At 39.0% G+C, this 18,010-nt stretch overlaps 1 protein-coding gene across 1 annotated transcript in view; it reads left to right on the top strand.

Moving 5' to 3' along the window:
• The first annotated feature begins 267 nt into the window (after positions 1-267).
• LOC140046548 (dolichol phosphate-mannose biosynthesis regulatory protein-like) overlaps positions 268-18,010 on the top strand; it is a 29,520-nt gene continuing 11,777 nt past the window's right edge. The window contains exon 1 of the mRNA XM_072091236.1: positions 268-459. Coding sequence (XP_071947337.1) covers positions 457-459 — 3 coding nt within the window. The 5' untranslated portion in view covers positions 268-456. The remainder of the gene's footprint in view (positions 460-18,010) is intronic.

The following is an 18,010-nucleotide window of genomic DNA, read 5'->3' as shown; positions in this document are numbered from 1 at the left end:
GGCGCTGTTGTATTTCAAAAGCAATAGAAAAAAATATGTTTTGCAAACGCGAAGAGATTTTAAACGATCGTTTAATAGTGCATACTATTTCACACCAGTGCAAATAGTACTATTGTACGCCAATCAAATGACAGGAATTTATTTAGGTGTTATAGCCTATATAAACTGAATGTACTGTAATTTATTATTAGAAGCTTTACTGTATAGTTTTGGCACCTATGGCGTGTCATAACTAGGCCTAGGCCCTATACCAAAGAATTATTATTCTTTGCCTATATTTAATAAAAACGTCGTGCTAGCCGGCTACGTAGCACGTACGTACGTAAAAAATGAAATAGGCTAGCCCTAGGCCCAAAACAACTTGACGTCGACAATCGGGCCAAACTGATAAACTAGGGTAGGCTAGCCTTCTAGCTAGAAGTAAAGAAGTGTACTGTTATTATCAGAGTTGCCGAAATGGTAAGTACTTGGCCTACTACTAGCCTAGCCTAGTACAGTAGTACGGCGCTACTGCAGTTTCGCACCACACTGTTATATCTGTTATGCGCGATTTGAACGATTTGCGCAATTTGAAATTGCGCAAAAAAATCCTTGCGCAATTTGAAATTGCGCAAAGATTGCGCAAGATAGTTCTTGCGCAATATGACACCTTTGCGCAATTTGAAAACGAACTGTAAATTTTCCCATACATGGCTAGGCCATGCCTACTAGGCCTGGTGGAACACCACCGCTTCGTTTTCCTTCGTCGGTTCTTCGACGGTATGCTAACTTATAACAATATTTGCACTACTAAAATAAGGAAATGCGATATTTATCTTTAATTTTGAATCATTCTTAGAAATTACTATAAAAATATGGGTGTGCATGATTTCACAATCTGTCGAAAAACCTTGCGCAATTTGCAGATTACTTGCGCAATTTAATACGTTGCTTGCGCAATTTGAAACACATGTTTCAATTCAAATTGCGCAAGGATTTTTTTTGCGCAATTTCAAATTGCGCAAATCGTTCAAATCGCGCATAACATATCTTCGATATCTTCGTTTTTTACACTCACAACATAATATTATGTAACATGTTTATACGATTCGATCACTTACTAAGTAATTTTTTTTAAATAACAATACTTTTCAAAACATTTTAAACAATACTGAACTCGCTGTCAACACACTGCGAAATGTTCGCCATGCGAAATGTTCGCCATATTTATCACTTAATTGCCAGAATTTATGCTTCATTTACCCCAAAAATTGTAGAAACTATAGAGGGCAGTGTTATAAAATCCGATTACACATAAGCCCCTTTCTCACAGAGTTGTGTGCCAGGAATATTGCGAGAATATACCATTACCATGCCGGTATGGTTTTCTGTGAGAACGGGTCGTCTTGGCATCATGCCGGCACCATGCCGGCATCGACATGACCTGCTTTAGACCTAGTAATATTCTAGGGATATTCCCCGCAATGCCAGACGGGCATTCTGTGAGAACGTATTGCCGTTATATTCCGGGGTTCCCCGTCGAGGCTTTGACACCTTTCGCAGTCAAGTGTATCACTTTGGCGCCTATTCAATTCAATTAACAATAATAATGTCGAACTGGAGGGATAATGAGATAAGAGAGCTGCTTAAAATAAGGGGACAAGAAGAAATTTGTAGCATAATCTATATAGGCCGCTAGGCTAGGCCAGCCATAGCTCTTTGTTTGTTGGTGCCTGACCTTTCGTCGCCTTGTAAATTGTAGGCCTACAGCCTTCTAAGGTGTTTTACAGATTGCCGATGACGGCAAATTAATTGCTATACCTGTATAATATATGCACAATATACTGTACATAGCATGTATTGCATAAATATGCTATAAAGGAAGATAATAATCTGTAACTTAACATTCGCCGCCATATCATCGCTAGACAAAAATAATAACAATAAAGGACGCCCTCAATAATTATTTTGTCAGAGACTTTTTATTGGCCGAATATGCCCGACTCCTTTCTCACAGAAAGCCGGTATATACCGGTTATATTTCCGGCACGATAGTCCGATGAGAATGGGTATATGCCGGTAACGATACCGGCACGACGCCAGCACTGTACCGGTATATTGCAGGCACATCTGTGAGAAAGGGGCTATATAGGCCTATTTAGTTTTGAAAAGCAAGAAATGTTTTCAGCTGGCGAAATAATAAATTTTAAATTAATATTTCATTATTAGTATTAATATTTATATTAATGGTTCCTATCAATGTTTTATGTACGGACTCATATCGTTGCCCTTTTGATATGTACAGCTGGTTCTTTATAAAAACCACTCTTTGCAGTTTAAAAATAAAAACAGAAAATAAAACATACATTGATTTCTGGCAATTTTCTGATTCTAAAATGGCCACAGTTCGATCGAAGTATTCGCGAAAAAAGGAGCTGTTTTGAAAGGCATTTTTTGTTATGATAAAGGTAATTAACGGTGGCTAAATCATGGGAACATGTTACATAATGGCCCAAAATTGTATGGTGTTGGTGTGAGAAAAAAATTAAGCGAGAAATCGAAGATATAACAGTGTGGTGCGAAACTGCAGTAGCGCCCAGTAGTACTAGCTACTAGGGGTGTGTCGAAAGCGAAGACCTCGAAAGCGAAGATCGAAGACCGAAGACCTCGAAAGCGAAGACCCTACAAAATGGTAGTGTGCACAAAATCTGATCAAAATCATACAAAATCGTGATAACACCTTGAATTTACAGATTCTAAAAAAAGATTTCGATTTTAATCGTTATGTTATCAAAAAACATGACTTTATCTATGAACAAGCTCACGCGTTTTCGCCAATGGAGTTAATATGTGATATGGTTTACGAACAAACACATCGCGCTATTTGCAAGGCGACGGACGCACAAGAAGGACACGCACACTGTAGCATTGAATTGAATGCAATATTAATTATAATATTACTACGGTTCCGATAACTTTATGTCACACGTCGCCTACAATTTAAAACCATAGCCAATTGTATAGAAAAGTATAGAAATAAACTACAGTAAGTAAATTGTAAGAAGTAAAGGATTGCGATAGGCATATTTAGGCTAATTTTAGAGCCTATATAAAAAGTGTCCGTATCATAGATTTTACACTTGTTTTTAAACATGTTATACGCGTGAGTACAACTTAGAGATCCTTTTTTTTTTCATTTAAATATGTTGATATATAATATATTTATTATCTATAATATTTGCCTGTTGTCTAAATGTATGATTAAATACAATAAGATATTTATTTTCCTTTAGTCATGCTGTACAGTATTTTAAACTTTTACATTTTCCCCATTGTAGGCCTATACTACAGTAAACTATTGCTGATTTAATTATTCACCAGTTTAAAAATGTTTTTCTAATGTATTCATAATGGAAAAATGATATTATCAGTATCGGTTAGTGTGGTTGGTGAAGCGACAGTACTATGTAAAGAAGAAAAATATAAAAAGTAAAATAAATATTTCATTAACCAACGAACCACTAAACAAAAACATCCTGCCGCTATGTACTGTATCGTATTGACGCGAGCAACATAAGAAAATACTCTTCTATCTATTTTGCATCCCCTCTTACGATCGAGAATCATTATGACGAACGTAAAGCAAAAGTGTTGAACACGTCTACGGACCGTGCTTCCGTCGTCGGTTCCCACTTGTAATGACACGCAAGTTTGTTCTGAAGGCGCACTTTTCCCGGGCCAAATTTGACAGAATATATTCAAATTATGATTTGACAAAGAGCTAAAAAGAACGAACGATAATACAGTACAGATAAAAACTACTGCAACATTTGCCACGCGTAGGTAACGTAGTCTACGCGTGGCGGGTGCGTGGCGGTTGCGTGGCGTAGCATTCGTAGTGCGTAGGCTACGCGTAGCATTCGTAGCCTACGTTGTGATCAACTGTGTGTGGGAATTCCCCAAACTCAACTGTGTACAAGTACAGTACATCGTCGACGGCTAAGCAGGCTACGAAAAGTTCGAATAAATAGAAATCATACGATTGTTTCGCCAATACAATAATATCATCATCATTATTAAACATACTTGAAATTCAAATTTTTCTAAAGAAAATAGCAATTAAAATTGCTCAAAGCCTAGGCCAGACGCGAAGTCAAATTAACTAGGCCTACTGCTGACTGCTGTACATTCACCATCGCCGGCCAGGCAGTAGTGTACAAAATTAATTGATGACGGGCCGTTATTATGACTACCTTCCATAGTAATAGTATTAGTAGTAGGCCTAAAATTACAAGTTAATTTTTTATAAGTAATTAATACAGTTACGTACTCGGTATGTTTCATTAAAAAAAATATATATATACAGGCTTGAAACTGTCGTAACTGTACATCAAACTCCATTATTAGCTATTGTAACAACAACCTGCAGCAGAGGATCGGTGGTGGAGGGTCAAGTTACAGGTCGTTTAAAACATCGTCATCAACAGAGAGGAGGATCGGAGGACGCATATAACATGTGCTTGCCTGATCTTGTTGTTTTGGTTTTTTTTAGTCATGCGCGATAATAAATTAGATACGGTAGTATTTAAATAAATGTTATTTTAGTTATAAATAAAAATAAATTATAATTAACATTTTAGGGCTAGGAAATATGCAAGACTTTATTTAATAAAAGTTGAACTTCACTAAATTGAAGGTTAAACAAAACATAAAAGTACAGTTCAGAAAGAGTATCCATCCGCGGATCATAAACACGTGGATATAAACACACTGGGCGAATGAATTACGAATGGAGTGATCCGTCTCGATTTCCGTTGGAACAAAAATAATATCGTATTTGTATTCTATTATTTTGACATTTACAGTATTTAAACAATCCATATTATCCCATAGTACTAAATAAGCGTAACATTTCATTTAAACGCAATTTTAAAACGAAACATCGTTCATTATATAGCCTAGTCAGGCCCGTATGCAGCATTTATAATGGGGGGGTGCGAGCGAAGCGAGCAACAATGGCTGGGGGCCAGGGGGCCGCCAAGGGCCCCCGGTCAGGGTCCAGGGGCCGAAGGCCCTGGAAAAATTTGCGTTATTTGACGTTCTAAAGACTGATGTAAGACTCTCTGTTGTGGCTTGGGCTAGTTGAACGATGGACACCAGAACTTAACGCTTTCATGATGAGGCCAACTCAGCAGGGGTGGCGCCAGGATCTTCCCGACGCGGGGGCTACATTCCCCGACGAGGGGGCTATGCGAGCGAAGCGAGCATCACTAGGCTGAGGGCCAGGGGCCGCCAAGGGCCCCCGGTGGGTCCAGGGGGCGAAGCCCCCGGAAGCAACGCGTTCTAGCGTCATTTGAGGTCTTTTTAATCAGATTTAGGGTAGCCATTTTTTCCATTTTTTATAATGCATAAATAAAATACTGCGTGCAAAAAAACGATGCGCGATGACTGTTTCAATCCATATTTTTCAATTTAAAAAATAAAAGTTCAAAGAAAATTTTGAAAAATAGAGTTGGAGGTCCCGGAAATTGGACTTATTATACTTCAAAACATGAAAAAAAATATATAAGTCCCTATCATGGGTTGTGACTGAGCTAAGAAATGCTTGAAAAATAGAGATGTTAGGTCCCGGAAAATGTACTTCTTGTTCTTCGAAATATGACCAGCTTTATTGTTGGGGCTGAGCTAAGAAAATGTTTAAAACTAGAGCTGCAGGTCTTCAAAAAATTGCATTTTATACTTTGGAAACATCAGGCCTAGAGGCTTAAAAAACGCAAGCGTAGACCTTTTTCAGTCGGGGAAAAAAGTTTATTCCTCCCAGGTGTATGCATGCGTACCATCTGGACTTCCGAGTGGTGAGAAATTCATGACATACAGGATATTGAAAATGTAATAACTATAGCTATAATGTTGGCTAAGCGAAAATGGCATGTTTTTTTGTTTAGTAATGGATGAAAAATTTATTTTAGGTGCCCCACGGTACAGAAGGTTACTTGTAAATTAAAAAATTGGTGAACAAACGAACAATTAACATAGGGCCCGTTCGGACGGGACTGAAACTACCGTGTACTTCCAACTGTGAGGTCGCGTGTGGCAATTAACTTACGCCTCTGGCTATAAAAAATTAGAAAACCATCTGGACGAAAAATCCACCAACTTTACTGGTTATTTCAATCCCATTCCAATTACACGCTGCCTCGGGGTATAATTAATCAAGCGTTAACGGGATCATGTCAAATCGCGACCTCAAATAAGCTTTCTGATTGTTTAACAATTATTGTTTAAAATGTTCTTTTTCGTTAATGCGAATGTATATCTATTGTTTTGTAAAATTATATATAAATAATCAACTCGTTGGTTTTTTTCCGGTGACCTGAACTTGCGAATCGGTGGCTTATAATGTACATGTAACGGCAGGGAGTTCTGTATTGTGGTAGCCTGGTGTCTGTGAATTACCACATCGACCATTCGGCTCGCACGATAAGAGGGGTACAGTGCGTGTTAAATGGAATTTTTACAACAATAGTTCGGCTCGCACGATGAATACACGTGGTGATTTTTACAAGAGGGGTACAGTGCGTGTACATTAAATGGAATTTTCACAACAATAGTTCGGCTCGCACGATAAATACACGTGGTGATTTTTACAAGAGGGGTACAGTGCGTGTACATTAAATGGAATTTCCACAACAATAGTTCGGCTCGCACGATAAATACACGTGGTGATTTTTACAAGAGGGGTACAGTGCGTGTACATTAAATGGAATTTCCACAACAATAGTTCGGCTCGCACGATAAATACACGTGGTCAACAAACAACATACGTTAGCAGGATTTTCGATCATTATTTATTTAAAAAGTAAATTGTATTCGATGTATTATAAATATATAGGTCTGGTTGTCGATTGAAAAATAATAATTGAACGATTCGCGCGCGAAACGACATGCAATATCCAGTTGAATTTGTCAACACGCCATGTCAATTGATATGGGTCGACGCACAGAGGGCGCTTTTTGACCTAAGAATTCCGATCTTAATTGGTTTCGTGTCAGCTTACCGGTACTTTGTTTATTCGTACGAACGTCGTATGGGTTTTACCCCAAGGGTAAAAACCAAATAAACGTGTATTTCAATCGCCGTACGAACACGGTCATAATTCGTTTTTGCTGTAGTGTAGCGTACGTCGACGCAGTACACGACGTAACCGTCGGTAAACTTCGCCTGGAAAATAACACATTACACATTTTGGTCCCTGGATGAAACTTGATATCACGCGTCTCGACCCAACGTTGAACGATTCGTACAAAGGGATACCGCCAGACAAGTGCGTACCTAGCTATTGTTTAGTAGTAAGTTAGATCGCTGGCAATAATGAATGCATATAAAGTGCATAATATCACTCTGACGTACTCTCACGGTCAATGAAACGTCGCGGTTTTCTAGGCGCTGAAGCTAGCTACGAAGTGAACGCGAACGCTTTTTACTGTATATTATATTCCCCGACAAAAAGTACACGTGTTCCCTGACGTTAAGTTGTATTTCTCCAGCAAACACTTTACCGCGTACCGCGTACATGAAGCGCTAAGCTATTGCTTGTCGTCACATGATCGACTGCGCATGTTTTATATCGAGTTTGTAGTCAGTTTAGATTCCGTAATTTAATTACCGGTATTTTTTCATTTTATATTAGCATATTTTTGTTTGTATACCATTGATAATGTAAATTTTGTATATATATAATGATATTGTCTTTAGTTAAACAAGACAAGAAAAAATACCAACCGAGGAAATAGTGGACCTTTTGGGACTTGGGGGGGTGCGTCTGCACCCAACGCACCCCCCCTGGATACGGGCCTGCTAGTAAACAAACATAGTTCAAACAGTAGATTAGTACTGCGCGATACACACACGTGGGTAAACGGCAGCTTCACGACGGCGAAAACTGTCGTATCGAGGAAATATCCTGTCACCTAGGCTATATACCACATTATTTCACATTTTCACGCCATGTACATCGTATTTAACGCTTGTACACAGTATGGATTATCATACAGTACTACTAAGTAGGCCTATATCTATAGGCGTACCACATATTTTAAAATTAAACTGTCGGTAGGTACGCCGGTAACCCTACCTTTTTAGCTAGCTAGCTAGGCCTAGTCGGAGGCCATTTCACACAAACAGACGACGACCGCCGTCCGATCGGTGGTAGATGTACACTTGTTCTTCTTTCATAACAATAAATGTCCCATTTTAACACAACACACAGTAATTAATACTAATATTAATACATTTATTATTACTTCACAGTAATTAACTCGCATTTTAAATTTGATGAAAACTAGTATTCAAATTAACTAATTCCGTGTGTGGTGCATGCAGCACAGTACACAATAATCTGAACATTGGGATTTCCCATCCTAGCTCTCGCTTCGTAGGCTACGCGTAGACTACGCGTAGCATGTTAGCTTGCGTAGATTACGCCACGCGAAACCTACGAAGTTGCCACGCGTACGAAACGTAGTCTACGCGTCCAAATGTTGCAGTATTTATTATCTGTACTGTAGGCATCAGCGTTCTATAAATTTTGGTTATAAATCGATCGTTTCCTGCGACACATCATCTGTTTCACGGCTTCCATAATTCCGAATAACATTTAATTATGCCATTATGTCAAAGTTCACAAAAGCCATTCAAAACAAAGATTGAAATAAAAAAATATTTGCTTAAAAAGTTGCCGATTTTGTTACGGTTGCAATGTGATTAGTGACGATAGTGTGTTCACGTTTAATTATTTTTAAAACGGGTGTTTATATATCGGTATTACGTTTACCGACACTGTCAAAATACATGTTTAAAGCGTGGTTCCCACTAGCAACGCAAGGACGTAACGCAACGCAAGTGAATTGACCAATCACAAGCGATGGCTTATTCGCTTGTGATTGCTAACTGTCTATAACTTCCCTTGTCATTGTAGTCCAGTCAATCTAGTGATATTTAGAGGTAAACCCACCACAAATTGCAATAGTAACGAAACATTAATTTTTTCATTCCAAATGTAGTTTATAATGACATGTTAAAAGTCACCAAAAATTGAAGCATTGGAACACATTATTTTTTACGTAATCTCAACAACTATATCGTGATTTTATTCCATAAATATTTTGGGGTAGGGGGTAACATTTATGCCCATAACTTGTGGTTTTATAATCCAATCTCAATAATCTTGATATTAATGTGTAGAATATATATTTCTTTCTAATATGCAATTTAAAAAAGCTAAATACAACATTTAGTTATATAACTAGAGGTCAAAAGGTTATTGACCTTTTACAAAAATTAATTTTTTTAATTAAAAAATGATTAACTGTAATTTTGTGCCATAATTGTATATGCATTTAATCAAAATTGTGTTTTATCTGTACCTATCGATAATATAAAATAGGAAACATGATGTTAACTAGAAGAATTTTAAAAGTAATGATGTACTATTCTTATTGAAATTGATTCTTGATCAAATGTAATGTAAACAATTTTGGTTTAGGGGGTAGCGTTTATGCCTATAATCCATTGTTTTATAATCATATCTAAATAGCTTTAGTACCAATGTGTAGAGTATTTATCCTACTAATAATATACATTAACAAAACAATTAATACAACAGTTATACGTAACTAGAGGTCAAAAGGTCATTGACATTTTACAAAAACTCAAATTTTCCTAAAATAGCGTAAAACTAAATTATGTTTATATATATTATATTTATATTTTGGAAGTATTTGGTGCAAACAATGTTTTTCTTGTACCTATTGTATCGTCATGAAATAGGAAAAATGATGCTAGCTAGAAGAAAATTGAAATTCATTAGCGGTATGTACTATTGTTGATTAATTAATGAGTCTTGATAATTTGGAATCAACTCATGATTTACTATAGATAGATTGTTGATAATGTTAGTATCAACGAATGTACGTAATGACAAGTATTTGTTTGTTTGTTTGTTTGTTTTTTATCTTTATACTGGGTGACCTCTTCAGTCAAAGACTGATCTCCCAGAGGGCCCAGTTGGTGATCAGTGGCTGTGAAGTACTAATACACCGGGGTAACCCCCTACTCGTCTCGAAAGATGTACTAGGTTCTTTAAAGTGCACACGAGCAAGTTGTGTACACTGGACCTACGGTTTATAGTCCTTATCCGAGAAGACTCGTTCTACCACCAGAACCATGGAGTGAGTGAGCCTTGAACCCCTGCCGATGTTATGGCTACGTGATTACGGTTCCACTGTCTTAACCGCTCGGCCACTCACTCAAGTATTTGATCTTCGCAGGGTTGCGTCTTCTCTCCTCTCCTGTATATTATATACACGGATGACTGTCGGAGCAAACAGGACAATAGTCATCTTTTCAAATTTGCTGACGACACTGTCTTGCTGTCTCTCCTTCAAAATACACAGGACGGTCATGGTTCCGCATTAGATGATTTTATCCAATTTTGTGGAAACTCATACTTGGAACTCAATGTGACCAAAACCAAGGAGATAATTGTAGATTTTAGGAAGGAGAAAGGACGCAGCCCTCTGGTATCCCCCACAAATGAACCAGTGATATTGTCCATTCCTTTAAATACCTAGGTACTATATTTGAGAACAATCTCAGCTGGGAATTAAATACAGAGGCAATAGTAAAGAAAGGACACCAGAGACTTTATCTGTTAAGGAAGCTGAACCATATATATGTCGATAAAGTAATTCTCATGGTTCCTTTATTGAGAAATTTTTTTAACTTTTTTCCTTTATATGCTGGTTTTTTAGTCTTAGGGTCAAAGAGAGAAACTCACTACAAAGAATTGTTAACTTAAGTTCTAAATTAATAGGTTGTCAACTTCGTAGCTTATCTTCCTTCTCTGACATGCAAACTCTAGAAAAAATTAGAGCTATTCTAAAAAATGTTAACCATGCCTTGTTCAGTGATTTTGAGCTCATGCCTCATGGGCGTTGCTTTCAATGCCCGGCATGTAGAACAAACTGGAAAAGAAATTCGTTTTTGTCAGTTGCCATCCGACTCTTAAATTCTTGAACTTTGACTCTTGTTATAATTATTGTACTGTATATTGTGATATTTTTGTATATTTTGTAAGATCATTTTAATCCAGACTTTTTTATTTGAATTGCTCCGTGTGGGATGATATTGTTTAATCCTTCAAATAGAAAAGGACTCACAACTTATATGTCATCAGTATCACTTTCTTGTTCGGGTATTAGTACAGTGAAATGCCATTGCATTCACCACATGTAGTCCTAGTTACCCCTGAATGCTTCAAGGAGATACTCAGGTTCTGGCTTTAAGTCTGTGTGTAGAGGAACCATGTTTCCATCATCTGATCTTCCATCCCCAATCCTCGGTACACGTATCAACCCCACTCCATTTGAGGCTTCTCATAGAAACTTTTTCAATCACCAGGTCTGTTGACAATCCAGCCCAGATGGTCCGAACGTCATACAACATGGAGGTCATTGTCAAACTGCTGTTGAACATCTTTGTATTTTTTAAATACTTATACATCCCAATATAAATACTGTAACCATGGCAACACAAATGCCATCTGGAAAAAATGGAATGTAGATCATCCAGAAGCAACAGGAACGGAGATGTCACTCATCTGCATCTTGAACTTGTCATGTGTATCGCGTTGGACTGAAATGTTCACCCCAGGGTATCCCTGTGTGTATACCATTGTTGTTTACAGCGAAAACAACATTTTTAGCCAAAATTGACACATTATGTTGTGTTTTTCCGCAAAAATGACATTCTAAATAAAATGTTATGACTATAACTTTGATATCACTGAATAGGGAATTTAATAAGCTTTCGGAGGACATAAATCCCACTTGTATATAATGTATTTTAAATGGTTAAATATATGTAAATAATGGGGCATATTAATTTTGACTTAAGATGACCTTTATTGACCTCTGACCCCTTGACCCAATGCTTTAATTTTTGGTGACTTTTAGTATGTCGTTCTACACATTATATAGAATTCAAAAATACTAGCTTTGTTACTATTGCAATTTGTGGTGGGTATATCATTAGATTGACTGGACTATTGGTTAAAACGCTTGCGTTGCGTTTACGTCCTTGCGTTACGTTCTAGTGGGAACCAAGCTTAATGAAGTTCCAGTTCCGCCAACCACAAGTGTCCTCATCATCAAACGGTAAAAAAAAAGAAACTGACTTTTGTTTTCAAGCATTGCCCCTGGTAAATACAAAAAGAGATACTCTCTATAAATAAAAAGTGATGGTGAATTTTTATCGGGCTTAACCACTCTAACCCCCAACCTTCTATCTCACAGGCTTGTGGATGAGACGACTATTCAACAGTCTCCCGATTAATTATAGATAATAAACATATATCAACATATTTAAATGCAAAAAAAAAAAAATGATCTCTAAGTTGTATTCACGCGTATAACATTTTTAAAAACAAGTGTAAAATCTATGATACGGACACTTTTTATATAGGCTCTAAAATTAGCCTAAATAGGCCTATCGCAATCCTTTACTTCTTACAATTTACTTACTGTAGTTTATTTCCATACTTTTCTATACAATTGGCTATGGTTTTAAATTGTAGGCGACGTGTGACATAAAGTTATCGGAACCGTAGTAATACTGTATTAATTAATATTGCATTCCATTCAATGCTACAGTATGTGCGATGTCCTTCTTGTGCGTCCGTCGCCTTGCAAATAGCGCGATGTGTTTGTTCGTAAAACCATATCACATAATATTAACTCAATTGGCGAAAACGCGTAAGCTTGTTCATAGATAAAGTCATGTTTTTTGATAACATAACGATTAAAATCGAAATCTTTTTTTTGAATCTGTAAATTCAAGGTGTTATCACGATTTTGTATGATTTTGGTCGGATTTTGTGCACACTACCATTTCGTAGGGTCTTCACTTTCGAGGTCTTCGGTCTTCGATCTTTGCTTTCGAGGTCTTCGCTTTCGACACACCCAACTACTAGCCTACTACTACCTAGGCTAGGCCTATTATGTTTTGTTTGTTGTCGCTACACTGTACTCAAACAGACGTACATAGGACTACCGTTAAACACAATCCAAATAACATTTATTCAACATATCAACTATCGTGACTCGCGTCCATGTTAAAACCCTCTCTCGATCCCCGCTAGGTGGCGCTAGATCGATATTGCATACTACCACATCTCCCTTTTTCTTAGAGATTGATTAATCAGCTTTATAATTTTAAGTCGCGCAGCAACTAAACTTTAACTTTAAACACAAATTAACATTTAGAGTAAGATCATGTCAATCATTGAATTTCCATCTGTGTTTCAATAAAGGTCCGATATTGTTCATTATCAAATCAGTGTTCAGTGTTTTTATTTTTGGTGAGTGATTATAGATCAGTGTTCATTATATGAAATTAGGATGTTACATATTCATCCAAATAACGTGGTCTTCGCCGGTTCCGTTGTGGTCTGGTATTTGATGGTGTTGATGCTTCCGGTGGCTTCGGGTTGTTGCGGATGTCCGCTTCAGTTGGCGTTCCCGCATCGCTGGAGTGATCGTGATTGGTTGGAGTTTGGTTTTCCTTCACCTCACCATCTCTCTCCTTTGGTTGTTCTTGCATCATCACATCGTTGTTAGTGAGCTTCCGTGTCATTGCACGATTTCTTCTCACTGTTTTTCCATCCGTATCGATGTACACGGACCTGGGTGCCTTGTGGTATCCCGTGATTGTTCCGTGACGTTTTAAGTCCGGTATATATACTTTGTCACCCGGACTTAGTTGTTCCGCATCTGCAGCTCTGTGACGGTTGTCAAAGTTTCTCTTCATTTCACGTCTATATCTCTCCTCTTTCTGTCTAAGGTCAGTCTGGTCTGGTAGTTTTGGTCGGAGCTCTTCTGGGTGACATGGCACTCTTGTCTTTAGTCTCCGACTCATATTCAACTGTGTTGGTGAATACCCATTTTGAAGTGGTGTGTTACGGTACTGTAGCATTGCCAAATACTCATCGTCACACTTGTTCATGAAGGATTTGATGGTTTGTACTGCTCGCTCCGCCTCGCCGTTTGACTGTGGGAAATGAGGGGATGATGTTACATGTTCAAATCTCCAGCTCTGTGCAAATGCTTTGAATTCGTCAGAGCTGTATTGTGGTCCATTGTCTGAGAACAGGACGTCTGGTATGCCTTGACGACTGAATATTTTCTTCAATTTGGCAACAGTTTCTTTCGTATCTACATTCTTTGTGACAATGCAGACCTCAATGTCTCTTGAGTAATAATCTACAGCAAGTAGATAGTTACGTCCCTTGTAATGGAAAAAGTCGGTACCAACTCTAGACCATGGTCGGTTTGGGAACTCTGTTCCTCGCATTGGTTCTGCTTGACTTCTCCTGTATCTTGCGCACATCTCGCAGTTCCTCCCAACTTTCTCTATGTCTCTTGATATCCCTGGCCACCATACTGAAGACATTGCATTTGCTCTCATCTTTGTAATTCCTTGGTGACTGTCATGTAGACAACGTAGAATATCTGTTCTGAGTTTTGGAGGGATTACTAGACGTTTGCTCTTTAGGAGGAGGCCTTCATGTACAGAAAGGCTACCTCTTTCTTTCCAGTAGCTGTGCAGATAGCCGGATGCCTCTGATTTCTCGTTCCATCCTTCTTGAACATGGTACATCACCATTTTTAGAGTGTCATCTTTTCGCAGTTCTGACCTTATCTCCTCCAGTCTCTTGTCTGATGCTGGTAGAGTCACCATCACGCTGTTTACGAAACATTCTACCTCATTCCTTAACTTTTCTTCACGGTCGATCTCTTCGTTTGCACGTCTTTCTTTGTGCCTCGGCGATCTTGACAGTGCATCGGCTGTGTATAATAGCTTCCCGGGCACATGGTTTATATCAAAGTTAAACCTCATCAGACGCATTCGGAATCTCTGAACTCGTATAGGGAGTTCGTCAATGTTCTTGGTAGAGAAAAGTGGAACCAGTGGTTTGTGGTCGGTTTGGACTCTAAACTTGAGTCCCACTAACAGATCGGCCCAATGTTCAAGTGACCATGTGGTGGCAAGTGCTTCTTTTTCGATCTGTGCATATCTGCGTTCCGTTGCCGTCATGGATCTACTTGCATAGGCTACTGGTCTCAGCTCGCCATTTTCTTGTTTCTGTAGAAGCACAGCACCTAGTCCAAAACTGCTCGCATCGGCTGATATAACGGTTTCTTTTGTGGTGCTGTAGAGTTTCAGTACTCTGTCTGAGCTTAGTTCATTCTGTATCTTGACGAATGTTTCTTGTTGAGCTTGGTCCCAAACCCATTCATTTTCCTTCTTCATGAGATCCCGTAATGGTTTGGTGGTCTCTGCCAGGTTAGGAACGAATTTCATCTGTTGGTTTACCATTCCTAGGAACTGTCTGAGTTCTGTGACATTGGTGGGTGGTTGCATTTTCATAATTGCTTCGATTTTCTTTGGGTCTTTTCTCAATCCTTCACCATCGATTATCTGGCCCAAGTAATCCAGTTTCGTCTGAGAGAATTTGCATTTCGCACTATTTAGAGTTAGACCACTTTTGTCTAATCTCTTCAGTACTGCATTGAGCCTATTGTCGTGCTCTGTCTGATTGCTGCCAGTGATCAGAATGTCGTCCATATGACATACAACACCTTCTAGACCTCTCAGCTCTCGGTCCATCTGCTTTTGGAAGTACTCCGGTGCTGACGATATCCCATAAGGAAGACGTTTAAACACATACCTCCCAAAAGGTGTAATGAAGGTAGTTAATTTTGTGCTTTCTAGGCTCAGCTTCACCTGGTGAAACCCTGAGTTTGCATCGAGTTTTGAGAACACTGTTCCATTCGCCACCTTACCAAGTGTCTCTTCTACCTTTGGCATATGATATAGTTCTCTTCGTACTGACTGATTCAGCTTCGTTAAGTCAACACAAATTCGTACATCTCCATTTTGCTTCGGCACCACAACTATAGGTGCGCACCAGTCGGTTGGTTCATCGATTGGTTCGATAACTTCAAGTTGCACCATCCTCTCTAACTCTGCCTTTGTCTTTTCAAGCAGTGGTAGGGCAATTCTTCTTGGTGTTGTAAGGCAAAATGGTTTGGTATCTTCTTTCAGTTTGATGGTGTATTCACCGTCTAATTTACCAAGGCCTCTGAATAGTCCTGGGTATTCTTCCTTTATTTTCTCCTTTGTAATTGGAGAATTGACGTCAACTGCTTTCACACTATAGGTTCCTGGTATCTCATGGATCAGTCCAAGGTTGCGAATTGCTGGAACTCCTAGCAGTAGTGTTGTTGCGTTCTCGACTATATATACTCTTTCTTCTATCTCCGAGTTGTTTCCATGTTGTTGTTTCAGCTTCATGTCCACAAATCCTCGTGTTTTCAGTGGTGTATCGCCTGTACCCACTAGCGTCTTGTCGGTTGGGAACATATCTCCGAATCGGTTTTGATACACTATATTTGGCATCACTGAAACTTGTGCACCGGTATCAATACACCATGACAGTTCTTGATCGGCTGCTCTGAGTTTGATGTGCCATCCAGGTTGTTTGTGTGCGTCTTTCAACTGTGACCTGTTAACTTGTTGGACACTAACACCACTTATCAGGAAAGGGTGTTCGTCATCGACTTGGTTGACTCTGCTTGATCGGCTTGCAGTTGATCTACACACTACCTTATAGTGACCAGTTTTTCCGCATGCATTACAAGTTGCTGATTTTGCTGGACAGTTCTGTTTTCCATATGGGTGAGATTTTCCACAATATCCACATTTCTGACATTTCCCCTCATTCGTTTGTGGGCGGGCTGCCTTGTTGTGTGAGTATTGTTTCTTGGTTTGCCCCTGCGTTGCTGGTCTCGGCTTTGTTTTAGGTCGGACTTGGTCAATGGTTGCGGTTTTAGACTTCTGGAGTTCTTGACTAGTTGCCTCTTTCAGTGCAAGGATTCTAGTAGTTTTAGTCAAGGATAACTTTGCACCCTCGTCGTATAATTTCAGCTTGTAGCAGTCGTTAGTACACGAAAATGTTAATTTGTCTCTAACTGCTTCTTCTTGAAATTCCTTTGGGAATTTACACTCTGCCGCCCTTTCTTTCACCGTTGTGACCCATGAATCAAATGACTGGCCTGGTTCTCGCTGTAAGTGATGCCAGAACCGTTGCCGTAACATTAGTTGTGGGTCGCGCCGAGAAAAGTGTTCGTCAAATTTGTTCATTATGACTGTGTAGTCGTTCGGATCCTCAGCTGGGATTTCTTCTTCATTTTCTGGATTTTGCATTGCAGGCTTGAATTTAAAATTTGTGTAGATGTCAATGCTGTTATCGCCTATACAGTTTAGCAACAGACCTACTTTGATTTCGGTTTCTTTCTTTGAGTTCCCTGTTGCTTTGAGGTAAATCTCAAATTTCCTCTTCCACTTGTTCCATGCGTGTGATGGATTACTGCCATCTACAATTAATGTTTCAGGTGGCTTTATGAACGTTGCCATAATTATTCTTATAATTACTGAATAACTTACGGAGTTCAAATCTCTTTAATTCCTAGGCTAGGCTGTGCGGTTTACTGCGTTGTGGTTGCTATGCAACTTGTTTACAATCGTCCGCTGTCGTGCGTCGTTGTGTGAGCGTTCAACCGCTCTCGCTATTCTCGCTGGGCTAGGCTACCGCTGGGGTAGGTATCTCGGAAATCGATCGTTACTGACCTTTCTGAGCGTTGGATGAGTCGATTCAGACACACTTCTGACACCATATTATGTTTTGTTTGTTGTCGCTACACTGTACTCAAACAGACGTACATAGGACTACCGTTAAACACAATCCAAATAACATTTATTCAACATATCAACTATCGTGACTCGCGTCCATGTTAAAACCCTCTCTCGATCCCCGCTAGGTGGCGCTAGATCGATATTGCATACTACCACAAGGCCTAGCTAGTAGGCTAGCCAGCAGGCCCTATTATTATGCTACCTCTTCTAGCCTGG

Source organism: Antedon mediterranea, chromosome 4 (assembly GCF_964355755.1).
Source record: "Antedon mediterranea chromosome 4, ecAntMedi1.1, whole genome shotgun sequence".
In the NCBI taxonomy this organism is placed as follows: Eukaryota; Metazoa; Echinodermata; class Crinoidea; order Comatulida; family Antedonidae; genus Antedon; species Antedon mediterranea.
The sequence above is the reverse complement of the archived record's forward strand: the minus strand, read 5'-3'. Positions and strand labels throughout refer to the sequence as shown.